This window comes from Eleginops maclovinus, chromosome 22 (assembly GCF_036324505.1).
Source record: "Eleginops maclovinus isolate JMC-PN-2008 ecotype Puerto Natales chromosome 22, JC_Emac_rtc_rv5, whole genome shotgun sequence".
In the NCBI taxonomy this organism is placed as follows: Eukaryota; Metazoa; Chordata; class Actinopteri; order Perciformes; family Eleginopidae; genus Eleginops; species Eleginops maclovinus.
The window spans coordinates 22,181,016-22,200,295 of NC_086370.1; the positions used below are offsets into that span (position 1 = coordinate 22,181,016).

A 19,280-nucleotide genomic window follows, 5' to 3' on the forward strand; every position below is an offset into this window, starting at 1 on the left:
TACACCTCGGTCTTCCTCTCCTGCTTCCTCTGCTCGCTTTCAACTATCATCACTTTGGAAAATAAACGAAAAACCAGAAGAACAGACGTCTGTGTTTTGTGGACTTTGCTTGACTTTGGAGTGAATACTATTCTGGATACTATTCTGAAATCTGCAGACTAAAGTCAGTAACTCTCTCAGTGCATTGGTTTAGCAAACTTTCAACAGGAATATTGCTTTAGTGTTATGTAAACAAGATACATGGTCTGAAATAGGGTAGGGAAATAGAGAAACGTGGTAAGCCTGGTCTCCCGTATCTTCTTAATCAAGACTTTCCAGGCCTTTAAATGCCCGACATAGTATAGTGTGCAACAAGATAGCAGGAGTTACAGAAGCTCACAGAGAAGAATACCCAAACAACTTGCACAAACTACATCAATTGAAGCACGTTCAACGAGGATTCATGTCATTTACAAAACCTTTCTAGCCCTGATTTCTTTACCCAATTCTATTGGTCATGGTGACAAAATGCACTCGAACTGTATGACGCTATGCATCTACAGCTGCTCCACAGGATACCCATTGTACCATGAGACTGTTTAAGAGCATTTCAGGGACTAAATAGATCTAAAACAAGTATGGTTTCAAACTTAAAGTTGAAAATAAGGGAGACATTAGATTACTGACCCTGCAGAACGCAAGTGGATTTTATAGCAACCTGTTTTCTGTTCTTGGGCTAACTCTAACCCTAACCCTCCTGTCACAGGAAGTCCATATCTCAGGAACGAAGGGTGGGACCGACTCGGGACCAAGACCAGCGTGTCGGGCGCCCATGATAACTCCTCAGTAGGACCAACTCCCATTTCTCTAGAAGCTCCTGTTCCACTCTTTAATCAAAATGTGCGATCGTGGCTGACATCCCTAACCCTAATGCTAAGGCTAACACGAACCCAAACCCTAACCCTAGACATCAACAACAGATTTCACCTCTAACTGTACTTCTTCTGGTTTGTTGTGTTCATTGTTTCCATGCATGTGCATCATTGTGTTAAGTCGTGAACTTTTCCACACATTCTTACTTGCATTGCTGAGCAAAAGAGAAAAACAGCCCTGATCATCATTCACACACATACTGTCCAGGCTCTGAGCATGCATGCGGATGTACACTCGTACCCCGGGGGAGGAAAAACCGTCTCTTTGATAAACCGGTTGGGTGGAAGTCCTGCGGTTATACTTTTGGAAGAAGTTGTGCTGGGACTTAATTAGTAAAAAGGCCCCACATTTGAACAGACTAAGTGCCCATGAGCTCTACTCTCAAATCTGGGACAACCAAGGCACACAAACATGAAATGGCCATGCATACTCTCTCACATTAAGCTGCAGAAACCACCACATATAGAGGGGTGTTTTCATAAAGGGACAGGTCCTTTAGATATCTACCAACAGGATATAGAGCTCACAGGATTACTGCACAGTATCAGAGTCTGTGTGCTGTTATCTTCCTGTTTAATCCACCTCTCAGCTGTTGATCCTTATGGTAGCTATGCTCCAAACAAACAGTGAATTAACTAATGCGATAAATCACAAATCTGAATAAATACGATGCTTCCAGCTCAGCTTCAGGGACAGAATGACAATAGTAAAAAGGTGCATCTATCTTTGTGGAGAAACTCTGACTGTTTGAAATCGGTATCAGAGGCGGGTTATGCTTTCCCAAAACGCACTTACCGTGCTCCAGCCATCCTTCAATTCCCCTTTAAATGAAAGGGGAATTGAAGGATGGCTGGACTTTGCGTGTTTTAGCATGACTTTCAACACAAATACCAAAAAAAGCAGGCCAAAGAAGAATAATAAACAACAATCCTTTGTGTCAGCAGACAGCAAAAACACACACATTCAAACAGCATTAAATCCAAGGAGTTTATAAGTGTTACCACTCACAAAAACAGTATGCCAGTCACTTACTTGCAGTGCTTGTGAGGCCCGCTGAGCGTCTCGATGACGAAGCATTCGCCGCCGTTCAGGCAGTACGCCAGGTCCTTCTCGTGGCATGGTTTGAAATGCTCCGAGTGCAGCGGAGGCACGGTTGGAGATGCTGCAGGACAAACAAAGAAGCTCCTGTTAATGACAATGAACCTGCAGATACTTGTTTATTTTGTGAATGCACCCCCTCCCCAACAATCCTGCTCGGGGACAGCCTTAATTCATCTCTCTGTCGTCCGGCAGCTTATTACTTCTCCAACTTGATCGTATGATAAATTGCTGCTGAAAAAAAAGACCCTCCTCATCGAGTCAGTTTTCCAGCAGAGGCTACTCACTCTCCGCCGAGTATCCATAACAAGCCACCGCCTCATAACACTGGATAATATCAACACACCATTGTTTGTTTAGACCCGGCTGTGTCACAGGCAAAAGATGGATGGAGGACGGGTAATAATCTGTCCTGCTGTGATTAATACCCCGCGGTCACGGTTGGATAGCTTGACTTTTCCCAGCAATTCATCACAACATGCATGGCTTGTTGTACACACTTCTGCTCGGCGCACCTTTAATGGATGATCTTATCAGTGGAATTAATAAGTGGGGAATGGAAATGCTGGTTAAAAACAGTGAAAAGCTTGGTGCAATTAATGGATTTTTGGTGCTTTTTGAGCATAATTTTTAGAACAAAGATGAAAAAATTAAGGGGATTTGGGAGTTCATCCATCAGCTGTGAAAGCCTGGGATGAGGTTGGCTCTCGGACGTGTTGAGAAATCAGATCTGCACCACAGATGATGTTCTTATTAATACCGGTCCAGACTGCTGACGGGTTTCTTCTGCTGAATAATGTGTCTGCTAAGGGCTCCCATTAGCCCATCTACAGCTATGGGTTTTTTTTTTTAAGTACTGTGATGAACAGTGATGAGCCACAACTTTATGCTCCAGAGATTAGAAATCAGTTGTGCTCACAGGATGCTGTTATTAGCACTCACACACTGATTACTGAGTGAGGCTGTTTTCCTTTAATGGTGCATGGAAGACGGATCCAAATGAACTCAAGATTTCTCAATCAAGACAAAATGAGAAATTAATAATAGGCAGAGTTCGGAGGGGGGTCGAAAACGTATTTGTCCTCAGATCCCTCAATCAGCAGAATGAGGTGTGTGTGTGTGTGTTTGATTATACGATGCTAGGTGGTGATAGAGCTCCAGGGATCTTGAACAACCCTCGGTAATTGGCTGTTGAGGGACTGGTCTCTGTGTGAGATGGAAAGTCGGGTCAGCAGCAGTGAGACACGGTTTTATCAGAGGAGGATGTAAACACTATAATCAACGTGTTAGCTTGTAAGCATGGCTTATAAAGATCTAAAAACGCCCGGGTTCTGACCAAACCAAAAGGAAATGAGTAGGTGTATTCTCTTACTAAGCCTGCCTCGCTTTGGAAACGGCTTTGACCTAAATTGGAGAGACTACCTCAGTTAAAAGTAAACATCTTTTTTGCATCAGCCTTCAATATTTCTTGCCCTAAATACTAAATTATGATCACCCGACTTCTACCCATATTTGTTTTAGTACTTTTTGCCAATGCTGCTGCTGGCATCTTGCAATTTAGTTATCTAAATAGTCATCTCTTGTATATATCATACTCTATTTACATGCATATAGACCTCTTTTTGCACTAGTTTTATTTGTGTTTACTTGCACATCTTGCACAATTGTATTATTCTGTTCTTTCTTGCTCTATTTTTATTGGTTTTATTGGTTTTATATCTTATATATATTCATGTTGCATTGTCGGAGGAGCCAACATGTTTTGTATAACCATATACAATTTTCTGGCAACAGGGTTGGAAGTGGACAGCTCCCCCATGTCATTTCTGTTTCTGTTCTCAGGGTAAGAACATAGGTCCCTAAAACACCAGTGAAAAAACAAAACCATGATGAATAACTCAACAATGCAAAAGTTAACACCCAACTTAACCTTTCTAATGCCTAACTTTACAGTAAACATTCATTCAGAGCAACATAATGAGATTAAAGTCAATTTGGAGAAGGCATTGTCTCCGAGAGAAAAGCTGTCGGCTGGAAGGAGAAGCAGAGGAAACTTATAATGGAGAGAGAGGGACATCGAGATGTAACAATGCCATGTGGTGTGTCGTGACATGATATATTTGGCTTGCAGATCCACACATTCTGCAAACAGAGACACGCAGACAAAGGCCAGGATTACAAAGCTCTGCTGTGTCTTTACACCACTAGATTTTTCTCTGCAAACATAAATGATTTCCTAGCAGACACGATTTCACGCTTGGACTGGGCTGTGTTGTGTCGTTAGCCTTGGCGATAAGCGACAGAAGCACCATTCCTCGTCCTCTGCCTTTTGTTTCCGTGTTGACAGAGTTGTCACGCTGCACTGTAGGTTGTTTAGCTTAACACTTGTCACCTGTCAGCTCAGACGCAGCACGCTCTCAAAGAACAGTGTCATTTTAAAAAGGGAATGCCAGAGTGAACAAAATCCTTTTCAGCTTGTCGAAAATATCCCTGCAACTTTGGAAACACTGCTCACAGACGGCAGACGTCAATCACTGCCAAAGAAAACAGTCCAATTTACTTCCCCCTGCTGTGAGGAGAGAGAGAGAGGCACAGCGAGGATCAATAACACTATCCCCCACTTCAATGCAACTTTTCCTTTTCCCACCTCCTTCTCTCGGCTTACAGGAACAAAACGAGTCAGGAATCTGCTTGGTTTGCCACTTATTGTAGTGGAGACAAGGTGGTAGTCATTCATGTAACCCTTAATAATTCATAATTAACAAAAGTGGATCCTTTTTGCACCTCTAAGAGAAACACAGAAGTCTTTGGATCCCTTTCAAACAAGCTGATGTGCTAAGGAGATCAACACTGAGATGAATCCAATCACGAGTGAGTGCAGCTGATGCAGTATTCATGATTTAATTATCCTTCTTCTGCTTTGGAAATCCACATGAGCAGGGGGATATATACCGGCTGAGTTTGAACATTTACCTTGGTCTCCTGCAGCCATCTGAAGGGCCCAAGCTGACCTATGGATGATCCCGACTCGGCCGTTATAGCTGGTTTTTGATCCCACCTTGACTACGTATAGGGTTGGCACTGCCCCTGAGAACCATGTGTGGAAACCAAAGTGTGTTTCCATACAGATTACTAAATGTTTTTGGGAGGAAAGGAGGACTTGGGCGTTAGGTTACAGTATACGGGGTTCTTACAACTTGTTTTGACCCTTCAGAATCCTCCTTGTTTCTATGCTAAGGCACATTTGATTTACTACTACTTAACCCATTCAATTACCATCTCTGTTGCCTGGTCCCAGTAAATCTACAATGTCCCAGTAAACCTACAATGAAGTCCTTTGTTTGCTGGATGCGAGTGGTCGTGGTTAAACGCACCAGAGGTTTGCAGAGCAAGCATCGTCAGTATGACAGAAGCATTATTACTTTTCTACCCTAATTCCACTTGTCTAAAAGGAAATGATATGCACATACACACTACTATTCCCTGCCATGTGTCATAGTTTAGTCAGTATAAAAATAACTCTTTTCACCAGAGAGTCCAGATCTGCCTCACAATGGGTCCCGAGGCATCTGGTCAGCAAATACTTTATCAAGCAAGGCAAATATTTCCCTTTGAAAATGATCCGGGAGGAGACACTTCCAGAATATTACTGCATGATTTGCAGTCCCTTTCCACCACGGCTCTTTCAACACGCAGTCGTTTGCCTCCTGATCCCTTTAGGAAATTAAACCTCCTTCTCTTGCATTTGTAACTTTCATAATGGACTTATGAGAAGATATTTTCACAGATTTTCTTTAGGCAGATACTATTTTCAGCTCCATTTCCCACCATTCCCATCAACCCAGGAAGAATTATCTGTGGTATTGGACAATGGTCTACCTTTCCTCCTGATTATTTCCTCGTTGAATTGAGCTTCAAACCTTAGCAGTAGCTTTTTTTAAACCTCTGTCTGTCCTCTTTCATCTGCAATTTGTTCAAATAAAAAGATAAAGCTCTTCTTTGCTAGCATTGCAATCTTTCAAGGGACAGTCCAGCAAAATGTGCTTCAGTTAAAAGTTATATTTTATAAAGATCTATCAAGCAAAACCCTGATTAGGCAAAAATCTATAAAACATGTTGATGCAATCAACAAGTGTCATTGACACTGAAGGGCGAAGTTGTATTGATTTGATGTCTGATGCACTGTGGAAAATCTTACAATATTCCTCCTATGATTATCACAGCTTTTAATCCTCTCTTCCGTACCCCCCCCCCCCCCTTCCTCCCTACATGTATGTGTCCTGGACACACAGATGTGTTTGAGGGGGTGAAAGCCTGACAGTCCCGTGGGCAGCCCGTTAATGGCGTCCTTCACGGATGACATTCCCCCAGAGTGGCAGATCGACAGGCAGCCAGACGGCCGGTCTGCTAGCCATGCTAACTGATAGTGCTGCTCTGTGGCAGGCTATGCCGGGCCTGCCTCGTTATTGATCGGCCTTAAGAGCAGGAATAAAGACCAGAGGGGGGGGGAGTGCAGAAGAAAGGATGCAGGAGAAAAAGGGACATGTTGTTTTCTGGTCCAGAAGGAAGGCTTGTTAATGCAGGTGTTTAAGATGTAAGAAGTAGTTCAGAGAGATTACAAACAGAGGAGAGAGACATTTTTTTCTAAGTGGAAGTTGTTGAATTTAATCGAACATGGCAGCATTTATCAGACCACAGTCCTGAGAGATGTGTCGGTGCTTTGATATTTTTACAGGGAACACAACTGCAGGACGAACATCGCCATTTATAAAGAGTCCGTAATATGCTTTTTGGGGTTCTTCCCTTTCCTGTAATGTGTTCTATAGGCTTTAGTGCATGTAAATGGTCTGCAAAGGCAAATATCCATGTGTTCCCTCCACACTCCCCCCCCCCTGCCTGAAACGCCTCCATTGGACTCCTTTGTTTACTTCCTAAACATACTGACATCATTATGCAACACCTGTGATTCTATTGGCTAGCGCTCCAACAAATTGTATGTGATATAGGCTAAGGGGCGGGACCAATCACAACCGAGCCGGCCAGCTAACCAATCACAGCAGACTGGGCTCTGGTTTCAGACAGAGGGGGAAAGAGGTTGAAAATAAAGAGCTTTTTCAACATTAAAGCATGGAGGCATGTCACAGAGGAACACAATGCTAACATGAACCTGAAAATGAGCATCATTTATCCTCTTTATAACAAAACTGTGACAAAAGTAGTTGCACCATAATGCATATGACATTGCAGACTCAAATGCGTACGGCATCTTGAATTCTGAGGAGTAAAAGAACTCAAACAGCCTCCAAAATGTTCGGGACCGTAGCGCAAACCTAGATCATCCACGCACAATTTGGAAAACCATTTCTTTTGGACCTCATCATTTCTTTCTTCTCCAAACTTCCTCCCATGAATGTCCACTTAAATGTTTTTGACTCAACACATTACACAGTTTCATAGCATCAGCTGACCCCACATGACAGATGCAGTTAAAGTAGGTTGGCTAGTAATGAAGTGTGAACGGAGGGAAGTGTTCTCGCTGATTAACCCACTGCTCTGCTGTGGGGATGCTCTCTCTCTCAGACTCTGTTTGAGGAGGTTTGTCATGGACTCCTGATGGAGGTAATTGAGGGAGACAAATGATTTATATGAAATTATTGGAGGTGACATGTCCTCGTAAAAATTACAACTATGCCGCTAATGAATGGTCTTTTAATGGACCAAACCAGGGAGCCCATTGGTGCAGGACTTCTGTGGGAGAAGATCACATACATTTAAGTTGCCCCATTCTATCAAGCCTTTCATTATGGACGCTTAAAACATGTTTTGCTGCCAAATGCATCTCTTCAGCCGGGGTGCAGTCTTGCTAGCACACGGCATAAGATATCTGATGATGCATACTGGAGTATTTAAGGAACAAACCATCCAAAAGGTGTTAGAAACAAATAGGAATGAATGCATGAAGCCTCAGATGGTTTCTATTCCCCAAACAGATGTTTTATCCAAGGAATTGCTTACATTTTTTCACATCCAGAGTCTATAAATACAACAAAACACTGAGATACAATTCCTCTACTTCATATTTGATATAAAAGAGAAGGGATTTTCACTTTTTTCAGGACTAAAATGTACATTTTATGGTATAGATCTAGCACCAGGGGGGAAATCCATTTAAATTTGGAAGCCCAACGGTTGCTGCTTCCACAATCACTGCATTAAAAAGATTGCTGCTACAAAACATTCCATGATCAACCTTAAGAAGCGTACTTTGGTTTATTACTCTTCCTTGTTTCACACACATTTGCCCTTGGTTATGAAGAAATGACTCCACTTTTACGGTCAATCATTGGAAATAAACAATACTTCCAGGTGTGTATGTCATGTTAAAACACCTGTGCCGAAGCTTTCTGCTCAAGATGCTCATTAGCGCTTCACAATGCGCCGCTGTCCTATTTACCAGCTCCTACTCTCCAGAGTGGCGGCAATTTTATCACATTTGCTGCTTGAATTGGTACAGTGCATATGCTAAGCTTTCTGCAACTTCAGTAGTTCTTCTCCTGTCTTTGAAGCTTATTGCTGTGGTGCAAAGAGCATCAAATGACGTGAGGCCATGCACCGTCGCCAGAGTGCATTGGTTTGTATATTAAAGTAAATCTTGTGTGGCATTAAAGGAGCCCCATTATGCATTTTGGGGTTTTCCCTTTCTATATTTCCTGCAGGCTCTGAATACATGTACTGTAATCAGACAGGAACATTTAATATCTATGTGAGAGATAGAAGGAGGTTGGGAAAACTATATTTGTCTTCAAAGAATTTCCTTTCCTTTCAAGAAGGATGATGTTGTGTTTCCTCGGCGAACCGAAATAGGAAAGCGAACCCTGAAGCGTCTTTTCTTTAGCATTTAAAGAACCCTACTTGCTTTTATCATGGCTGCCAGTTAGATACTTCTGGGTCACTTCACTCAGTCTGGAGCCTCCCTAATCTGAAAGACTTCTCGTACCGTACCCGAGGCATGCTCAGCAAACAACCCCTCAGTAAATAAAAGGTCAACAACATATATTACTTCTCTGCCGGCCCGTCTCTATACCATCCCGTTCTGCCTTCCAGGATCTGTTGTTTCTCTCCTCTCTGCAGCCCAACATGCAGCAGCAGGGTCACTAGCAATTTCCTTTTTTCAAAGCAAGAGCACTTTCCTATCAGAACAAACAACTGAAACACATGCTATAATATCTATGGGTGCAACACATGCATGCCATACCCCCCTGCACCTTTACATCCATCCACACATCTATCTGTTTATATATATCGTAATATTGAAAGGCATTTACATTTGTAAGCATGTGGAAGAAAGAAGCACCTCTCTGCACATAAAATCAACCAAAGCCTTTATTTTTTCTTGTGCATTTTAATATTTTTAACCCTGCATATCAGTAACTGTGCACAAAACTACCTCTTCTAGTATATGCACAGCTCTAGGCTTTGCATCCCAATACTGCGCATATTTATTCTGTCCTGAGTTTTTTTGTATTTTAATATTTAATGTAATATATTTTTTAAATACTTTGCATTTGTTATTTTTCTTGGTGCTTTTCTTTCAATGTCTCTTCATTACTGTGTTTATGTCTGGAGCACACACACCAAAGCTAACTCCTCGTATGTGTAAACCTACTTGTCAATTAATCTGTTTCCAAGTCTGATTAATTAACAGCAGCATATATAGCAGCCCTGTAGTAAGAGAGATATTACTAAATACAAATGGACTTCATGACTCGTTTCTTCACTGTTTGACGTGTTAACATTGACTTTTAAACTTCAATAGTTGGTGAAGTTGCGGAGTACTCTGGCTCACATTCCAGTTATTAAGAAAATACATACTTTTAGATAACAATCCTGAACCTAGGACAGACCTAAAGTGTGTTTCCGGCCTCCTTGGTGCACGGGTTAAGATAGTTGATCGCAACATCTTCCTGTCAACTCCTACGTCAGTGGAGGAGTGTGTTATGAGTGGGCGGGGGGTTGGTGTGTGTGCTTCTCCCTCCCGGATTCATGCAAGCATTAATGTTTCCAGAACTCACGTCTAAATACCTCCTACACTGAAGTGAATTAAAAGGCAAACAAACAAAAGGACCATAATGCATCCCCTAAAGCTACCATTACAGTGATGTGGCATTCATGCTTTTATTTGATATATTTTAAATATGATTAGCCGGTTCTGTTCCTGCAGCCTGAGTCAGAGAAGCGTGTAGCTGTGACTTCAGTGCAGTGAGAGTATCATTATTGCACAGCATGATCTAATAAAGATAACCCCTCTCCTCTCTGTTGCTCAGCCCCGTTCTTACAGCTGTCCAATAAACATCCAGCAAATCACCTTCACAGATACCAAGGCTCCTTTCAGATAAGCACACCGGACCCTGATCTGCTGTAAAGCCAATCACAGGAAGCAAATAAATGTAAGAAAACAGGGAATAGGCATTCTGGGCCATCGGAGGATAGCATCTATTGATACAGCATCAGCCGTCATTATTTATCAGTGTTTCCTGGTTATCTGTCAGTCGTGTTCATCCAAAATTGATTGACTATGTGCAAAACTCAAATTCCCTTACAGAGAAAAGCTCCAGGCAGAAACGGAGGAGCATTATTTTAAAACAAAGTTTATTCATTCATGTGTTTGTAGGACTTAAGAGAAGAACTGACCAATAACCTTTACTGATCATTGGGGTTTGGAGGTGGTTTCTACAACTGTAGGTCATTTAAATATGAAATATCTGGAGGCTAATGTCAAGTTTACAAAGGGATGGATACAGGATCGTCAAATCTACTGGTTTATTGACAACTATTGAGCTATTCAGAAGGAGGGAAACGGCTAATGCTAACTGAGTGCTAACAAGAAGTCAGCATATCATGCATTATGAATCTCCCAGTACATGCACGTATACTGTATTTTGAATCATGCAGTGCACAGGGGCGTGTTGCTGTAGTTCAGGAGTAGACAATCAGCAGATGGGGAACATCCAACACTATTAGGCGTCTCTTGCTTACGTTTAAAACTTAAAAAGAAAAAAAGTCGACTTGTTTTCCAGGTAAACTCAACGGGGCATGGTGGCTAGTATCCTCTGAAGATGAAGTTACATTCCCATTCCCTATTGTCCAGCAGCTGGAAGTAGAAAGACATCTACATTTCCCTGCATTTGAGTAATGTTGCTTAAGTTGAAGAGAGAGGAATTGCCATAACAGAGAAAGCAGACTTGCAGGAAGGGAGATAGTTGTGTGTCCGCTCTCAGAATAGAGGATTTATTCCCACATGTTGCCGGGAGACGTGTCTCTATATGCAGATCAATGTGAGACAGACAGTGTGGCCGCGCTAGTCAATAGAGCGAGGGATGAGTGGGCGATAAAAGGAAAGCAAATAGGGAGGGGGGGTGGAGAAGGGGAAGGGAGCGAAGATGAAGGAGAGGAGATGGGAATCATGGGAATACCCCCCCCGTCCTGTTGAATAAAGGAGCTGTGGCTGTCCAATTCAATCCTGTGTGTGTGTGTGTGTGTGTGTGTGTGTGTGTGTGTGTGTGTGTGTGTGTGTGTGTGTGTGTGTGTGTGTGTGTGTGTGTGTGATTGGGACCCAGGGGTGTTGCAGAGAGGCAGCAGAGTTAAGCAATGGCAGCCACTGCATTGCAGATACTTGGCCCGGTGTGGCATGGCACAGATATAGGTGTGTGTCTATGTTTGTTTGTGTGTGTGTGTGTGTGTGTGGGTGTGTGTGACCCTCTGTACTCCGACTGTACTGCCAAACAAAATGTCACTGTGTCAAGATAGCTACCTGGTCAACAAGGTGCTAATCACGGGAAATCTGACACTACAGCTCTCTTAGTCCCACTTGTTCCTCACACACACACACACACACACACACACACACACACACACACACACACACACACACACGCACACCTGCTTTCTGCAGATATGCTCACCAACACTGCTAATCTGTGTGTGTGTCAGTCAGCCCAGCCTGGCGCACACTGCACAAAGCGTATTCGTGGGGGCACCTCCAGGGTTCGCCAAATAAATAGCGCTAAGTATCAGGCCTCGTCCCCCCCCACCCCCCCGGCCATCTGGCTGTGTAGTGGAGAAATTCATTACTCTCCAGGTGATAGCTGCAGCTCTCCCTCCCTCCCTCCCTCCCCCCTCCTCCTCTCTCTCTGGATGGGCTTTGTATCCCTGCAGGCTCCATCCTGACACTGGAGATTATAATCACAGACCCTGCTCAGCTCATACTGATACTGTGCGTCCTGCTAGAATTAGAACGAGCTATTCCACTGCAGCAGCTGAGTGCTATTACTGCTGCTGGATCCCCTCTCTCTACATCAGAGAGGAGACAGTAACTGTAATGGGATTCTTCAATGTTATTACTGGCTGTAACTTCAATGGTTTCATATGTTCACTTTCTTTCATGGAAATGCTGCTACTTGTTTCTCACAGAGGATGCAAACTCATGTTATCTACATGTGCTGCCTCTTTGTTTATTATATAAGTCTACTAGCAACGCTGTCCAATGTCTCAGTGGTTGGACTAGTCGAATTTAGTTTGAGTCTTCTTAAAGAGGTCCTATTTTGCTTTTTGGAGCTTTTCCTTTTCCTGTAGTGTGTTATGTTGGTTTTAGTGCATAAATATGGGCTACGAAGGTTAAAATACCCACACACACCTCCATACTGATATACACCTGAACATCAGCAGGAGAGGACTCTTTAAAGTAGAGACTCTACATACTGATATACACCTGAACATCAGCAGGAGAGGACTCTTTAAAGTAGAGACTCTACATACTGATATACACCTGAACATCAGCAGGAGAGGACTCTTTAAAGTAGAGACTCTACATACTGATATACACCTGAACATCAGCAGGAGAGGACTCTTTAAAGTAGAGACACTACACTACATACTGATATACACCTGAACATCAGCAGGAGAGGACTCTTTAAAGTAGAGACTACATACTGATATACACCTGAACATCAGCAGGAGAGGACTCTTTAAAGTAGAGACTCTACATACTGATATACACCTGAACATCAGCAGGAGAGGACTCTTTAAAGTAGAGACTCTACATACTGATATACACCTGAACATCAGCAGGAGAGGACTCTTTAAAGTAGAGACACTACATACTGATATACACCTGAACATCAGCAGGAGAGGACTCTTTAAAGTAGAGACTCTACATACTGATATACACCTGAACATCAGCAGGAGAGGACTCTTTAAAGTAGAGGACCCCTTTAAGCTCTTTCAACAGTTTAACATTGTGCGTACAGCGTACTGAACTAATACTTCTTTTCGGTGCTTTATAAATTATTATAACTAACCCATTTGCCTGGTACTTTTGCAGCTCCCTACACAAGTGTTTCTAACAGCAGGATTGGATCACAGGGACTGTATTCAGGTCAAGTGACTCTCTCCATGACTTGATTCTGCACATGAAGCCACTTCTGTGTCGTGCATCATTCGGGAAAAACAATTCCTCTCTGGCTCTCCTGTGCCTCCCACCCTGAGACGTTTAAAGGCTCCGTGCAAAGAAGCCAATGCAGGAAGGTTGTGTTCCTCTCCTTTACGACCAGAGGTTTGTGACCTTCTATGCGCCTCCTGAGCTGTGTCGTGCTTTTTGCTAATTTAGCTCGTCCATATAACATTGAAGATATAATCGCCTGCAGTAATAACGTGGGGACTTAATGGATACCACTGTAATTATCCCTGTTTGTCATGCTTCTCTGCTGTGGCCACTGCCATCTCCTCCCATGTCAACAAAGCACTTTAGTTAATTGTTACGCTCTGCAGTCTTTCATGGCTATCTCTTATTATATACAGTAGCTGCCGTGGCCTTAAAAAAAGGGTCATTTCTGCATTATCTAGGGATACAAAGCTAAACATATGACAGAATTTATTCGGAAAACCAGTAGCGAAGTGTAATTGCAGCACTCCATCACTCTATTTTCTAGCAGCTCAGTCACATTACAGCAATATCTCTTCATCTTGTCACCCGGCTGCATAAGATGCCGTGCTTGTTCCTATAATCAGACTATATATATGCTGGCACCGACCCCACCACTGTTGTATCTGGCAGCTTAATCTCAATAATGTTTACATTTATTTAGTGAACTCTTTACAGCATGTAGCCACATTTCACAGTCTCTGGCCATGGCACCAGGTGGTAAAACACTTAGTTTACTGCCGGTGTCTGAACCAACCAGCCCTGCCACTTCCGCATCTGTTGTGTCTCTATCTGTCAGAGTAAATGCCGTAAGAGGTAACACCATTTATATAATATACATCTGTTCAAGCAGTTATTTTCTAACAGTCTCATGAATGATAGGTTGCAGGTTTCTGATCAGAGAGGACTTCTGATGGCTGTTTTATTTACTAAACATCAACTACTTTTTTCCATTCATAGCCTATACGTTGCTATACTTCTGTAAAATATAATACGATTGGTGGAAAAGCATATGAAGAGCCAATTTAGGAATGCATTTCTTTAGTCTATCCTCTGGGAGCTGTACAGTATATGTTTGGGTTTCTGGTGAATCGAGCTAGACTTTTTAAGGCGCTGCTAATTGCTTACAGTTCAATTAGCAACTTTAGCTGTGAGAATGGAGCTGAAGATAAGAGACGACATACTGTAGACGTCTGGATTAGCTAGTTTGAAAGCTAATATTGACCTCATGAACACCTATATTTAAACAGTCTGAAACCTGGTTGGATTTTCTTTAAGCTCAGAGACAGATTTATTAGGATTATCGATCAACTTTATTTTGATTCAACTTTATTTATTTACTGGAGATTTTAATGAAGGTTAATGCTAGGACTCTTTGAGAGGATTCACACAAAATTACATTTCTGATCCTCTGATGAAGCGTTGCTACGGGAAAACAAAGGTATAGAGTAGTGCTACGTGCAAAACAAAGGATGATTCTTACCACCAAAGTCTTACATCACTGTACCTCTACATCAGCAACTGATCAGGAGCTTCCTAAGCAAACCTTTAGCAACCGTCAGTCAAAAGTCACTCTGAGAATGAAAAGCTTTGGATTGCAAACTTTTCTTTTAAAGCCGTCAAGATTCTCCATTTCGGATGAGTTTCCCCGACTTCACCAGGATGTACTACCTCTTTCAGTGTTTCACTTGAACTTCAGAGCCCGACATGCATCTCCTATTTTAAAACTCCACATTTTCCTCCTGGTAATCATGCTTTTTATCGAGTGTTTCTCAGGCTCATTATGCAGACCTCTAGCCAGAGTTAGAAGAACATTTTTATGGAGCTAAACAGCATTTTGAATCTGCAATCTACAAACAGCGACATATTTGCCCCCCTTCCCCCCACAACACACACACACACACAGGTGATCAGCTGCAGGAACGCCGAGTGATTTTCGTAATTAAGTCGAGGAGAAGCTTTTACTTTTGGGACAGACTTGATTGTCCTCGCTCTGTGACACCATGACTCTGGGCTTCTAATCACATCAAACCCAAAGAGAGGGAGAGCAGTAAGGCTTCCTGCAGCGAGGAGAGGGAGTCAGAGTTACTTTCAATGTGTGGAGAGTCTTTAATATATACAGTAATCAGATCACGCAATTACATTAGCGGCACATGTTGCACTGCAGAGCCCATGTGAGGGAAGCCGACGCAGAGATGCCCCTCATCCCATAAAATAATGACTTATCTAAGAGTTTCGAAAATTGTGCTTTTGTGTATTTTAATTGCTCTTTTCTGCTTTGAAACAGTTCCTTTAGCTTAATTCAATCAAACAATTAACACCCAATTACAATCGTGCATCTCCTTACAACACTTGACTTCTTTTAATGCTCTGATTGAATTATTATTACTCTAATTTCATTATATTCTTCACACTTGCGTTCAGAATAACTTCAAAACAAACACACTAGGCTGCAGCGGTTATGGCTAAGGTGTTACGATAATACAATTGTAATGGTCAGATCAAGTCTGGACTTTGACTCTGCTCCATTTGCAACATCAACATGGACAAATATCAAGACATCATACATGGAAAAACAAACATTAACATCACGATCACTGAGAGAAAAGATGCTCAAAGACCCTTCAGCGTGCATCAGTTGGGATTGACTGGTGCACAAAAGAGAGCTTCAGCCTGACTTCATTGAATCGCGGGACCCTGTAATCCGGTTAGATGGTGTTCAGAACATGGTTTGGGTCAGAGATGATGTTAGCAAACATATAGAGCATCAACATTAGCTTTCCTGTGAAGCTTTATGTCCATCTCATGAATGCATATCAACAGCAGTCTGGGTCAACTAAAAGTACACAAACTATACTGCAAGTGCAATGCATCCCATACAGAATGCATCTTTTCACAGGATGGTCTTATTATATTCTCCTGTTGTAAGAGCATTTGTTTTTCGATTGCAGTTTGTACATGTGAGCCTAATTAAGATCCTGTGTAGATTAGGTGTGCCATAGTGCTTTATACCAGATCAGCAGATCATGTACAAAGCATCTGTGAGGGTTAAAACAAAAGTAGTGGTGTAAAGTAGGATGTTTGCCTCTGATATGCAGTGGATTAGAAGTAGAACGTAGATGTACATGTACATATTCAAGTGAAGTACAAATATGTTAAAATTACTTAAGAAAAATGCTTCAAATGAATATATTTTGTCACTGTCCACGACCACAACAAGCTTAACGCACAGAACCTGAAAGCACCAGCTGCTGAAGTCATGATAACTTTAAGAAAATGGCGAGTACAGTTTCCATCCAACAGGTGTTCAGTTGTCACTAAGCAACAGCCAGAAGCATGAGCAGCACTTCGCTGCACAGATGTGTGGTACCGTTAACATCGAGGCTCCCAGAGGACTCGGAGGATTAGTTCTGTTCCACTCAGAGCAGCCGGGCGCACCGAGGGGTCAGTACGACTCATAAAGAGAGGATCCCAGAGATATCAGCACCGCCACTTTACACCACGATAAATCGCTCTGAGTTCAGTCTCCTGCAGAGGCGTCACACTTCATTGTGAGCCACATCTGCATGGATATTAAAAGCCTTAATTTGGAGTAAATCGGCAGTAAATAAACAATATTCATAACAGCTGTTAGAGTTTCCTCCTGGGCTCGCCTCAACACAATGCGAGGCGAGTGTAAAAACAAACATGACAGCGAGTAAATCTGTTTTCCATGGGGTCCAAATTCTATAAAGCGCATAACATCCAAGTCTCAAACATAGTGGCATAATGCTGCAGCCTGAGGGCCGAATAAAAGATATTCAAGCAGTGAAATAAACATCTACAGCGCGCCGTTCTCCACCACCTGCCACGGCTGCAGGAAAAGTTAGGAGAACTTTGATCTTCTACTTTCTTCTTGTTTCTCAATCCCCTGCTTTCCCTCTTTCCTGTTTCTCTCTCTCTCTCTCTCTCTCTCTCTCTCCATTCACTCTTTACATTTACTCTTCTTCCTGGGCTTTAACAGAATTATAAATCAAAAGGCAGCGGTGCCCAGAGCACTCTCTCTCTCTCTCACTCAATACAAACAACTTCATTGCCAGAGAAGAAGCGCCGTGACGCACAAGCCCGTGCACGAGCGTGCAAAACCCACACAAGACACGTGTTGTTTTTTTGCTTTCTAAGGCTGCAACGACTCTCAGCGCAGGAGAGGAGAACAACCCCGGCAAGGCATCGTAAGAGGCGAGCCGCTGACAAGTGAGTATTGTTCTGCAGGAATCTTATTTATAAATTCACACTTAAAATCTCTTCTCTCGCTTGGAAATGTCTTCATAAGAGCGAGGTCAAACCGGCCGGACAGAACACTTCATGTGTAATTGGGCGGAAAATTCTCCCATTGCAGCGATAATAGCCACTGAGAGGCGAGTCTGCTTATTATTGAGCAGCATGCGACGCATTGAAAACTGTTGCTGTCAGAAAAAGTTATTTTAATGAAAAAGAAAAATGACTGCTCTTGAAGTTTAGCATTCAGCATGTTCCTGCAATCATCAGGGGTCATTGTTAATGTTCAAAAAGTTCCCACTGTAGTAACACTGGATGCAAATGGACAGTTTAGTTGTTTATTTCACTGGTAAACAAATGTTCTAAAGCCAAGTTTCTTTAGCGTCCGTCAAAAGGAACCTACAGCATCTAAGACACTCAGTTTCCGTACTCTACTTTAATCAACCATCAATCAATCTATCACATTTATGGAAGACAACCTTTATCATAGCATAACTAATAAAACACAGACGTAAACATGAGTACACACAGCTCATATGCACCAATAAACAAATCCTAGGCATAAGCACTATGAGCCAGATAAGCAGTCAAACGCTAGAGATGTTTTTCGCCTGGATTGAAAGCATCCGATCTTGAAATCACATTTTGATCAGGTAAATAAAAAACGATATGGTGATACTTTAGATCAAGTCTGAGATTTCAGCTCTATTTGCAAAATCAATACGGACAAATATTAAGATGAGAAGGAAACCTCACGACCGTACCGTACCATACGAGCGTACAGCAAGAAAGTAGGCGTTGTGCAAAAAACCTGAGGAAATATATTCAAGGTTGGAGAAGAACACTCTTTTACATGACTGATCCAACAACCATGTCTTACTTGAGAGAAGACGGGAGCCTCCACTACCCCTCCACACTCTAGTAGAAATGTAAAGAACAGCATTCCTTCTGTTTCATTTAGAGACTATCCAAAGCGACTTACAATAAGTGCAATAAACCGTAAAGAAACAAACCCAGAAAACAAGAACGAGCAGATATATTCTCCTTAAATGAGACAAACAAGTGAAAGTCTGCATTAGTTTCAAGTGGGATCAAGTCTTAAAGGGCTCCTTTTTTTCCTTTTAATGGCCAAGATACAAGCCAAACAGGTGGGTTTTCAGACCCTAACCCAAACCGGACTTGTTTATGACCAGATTACTAACCAAGTATGTGACGTTTGCATCACGTTAAGCCTTCAGTTTACCGAGGCAACCCCCCTCGTTCAAATTAAAACTGAGTATTTCCAGTAAACAACAAAGCTTCCGACAGAGACAGATCCTCTGTTGTGTCCTCGATGTGTTCCAGGAGAACAACAGAGAGCTGATTCTCCAGACATTGCAAACTCCTTTGCCGTACAGTTTGTTCTACATCCACAGCCAATCCAAATGGTTGTTAATGAGGTTTGGGAGTTTGGGGGAAACTGCTGAGTCACGTTCTCCTCTTCACTTCTGCTGATTTCTTTGTTATGTAGACTTCTAGAAGTAAAACCACCGAG

General features: G+C 42.3%; 1 protein-coding gene across 1 annotated transcript in view; it reads right to left on the reverse strand.

Annotated features, from left to right (window-relative positions):
- Positions 1–19,280, reverse strand: part of LOC134859253 (pro-neuregulin-3, membrane-bound isoform) — a 321,042-nt gene that overhangs the window by 127,184 nt on the left and 174,578 nt on the right. The window contains 1 exon segment of the mRNA XM_063875647.1: positions 1,945–2,074. Coding sequence (XP_063731717.1) covers positions 1,945–2,074 — 130 coding nt within the window.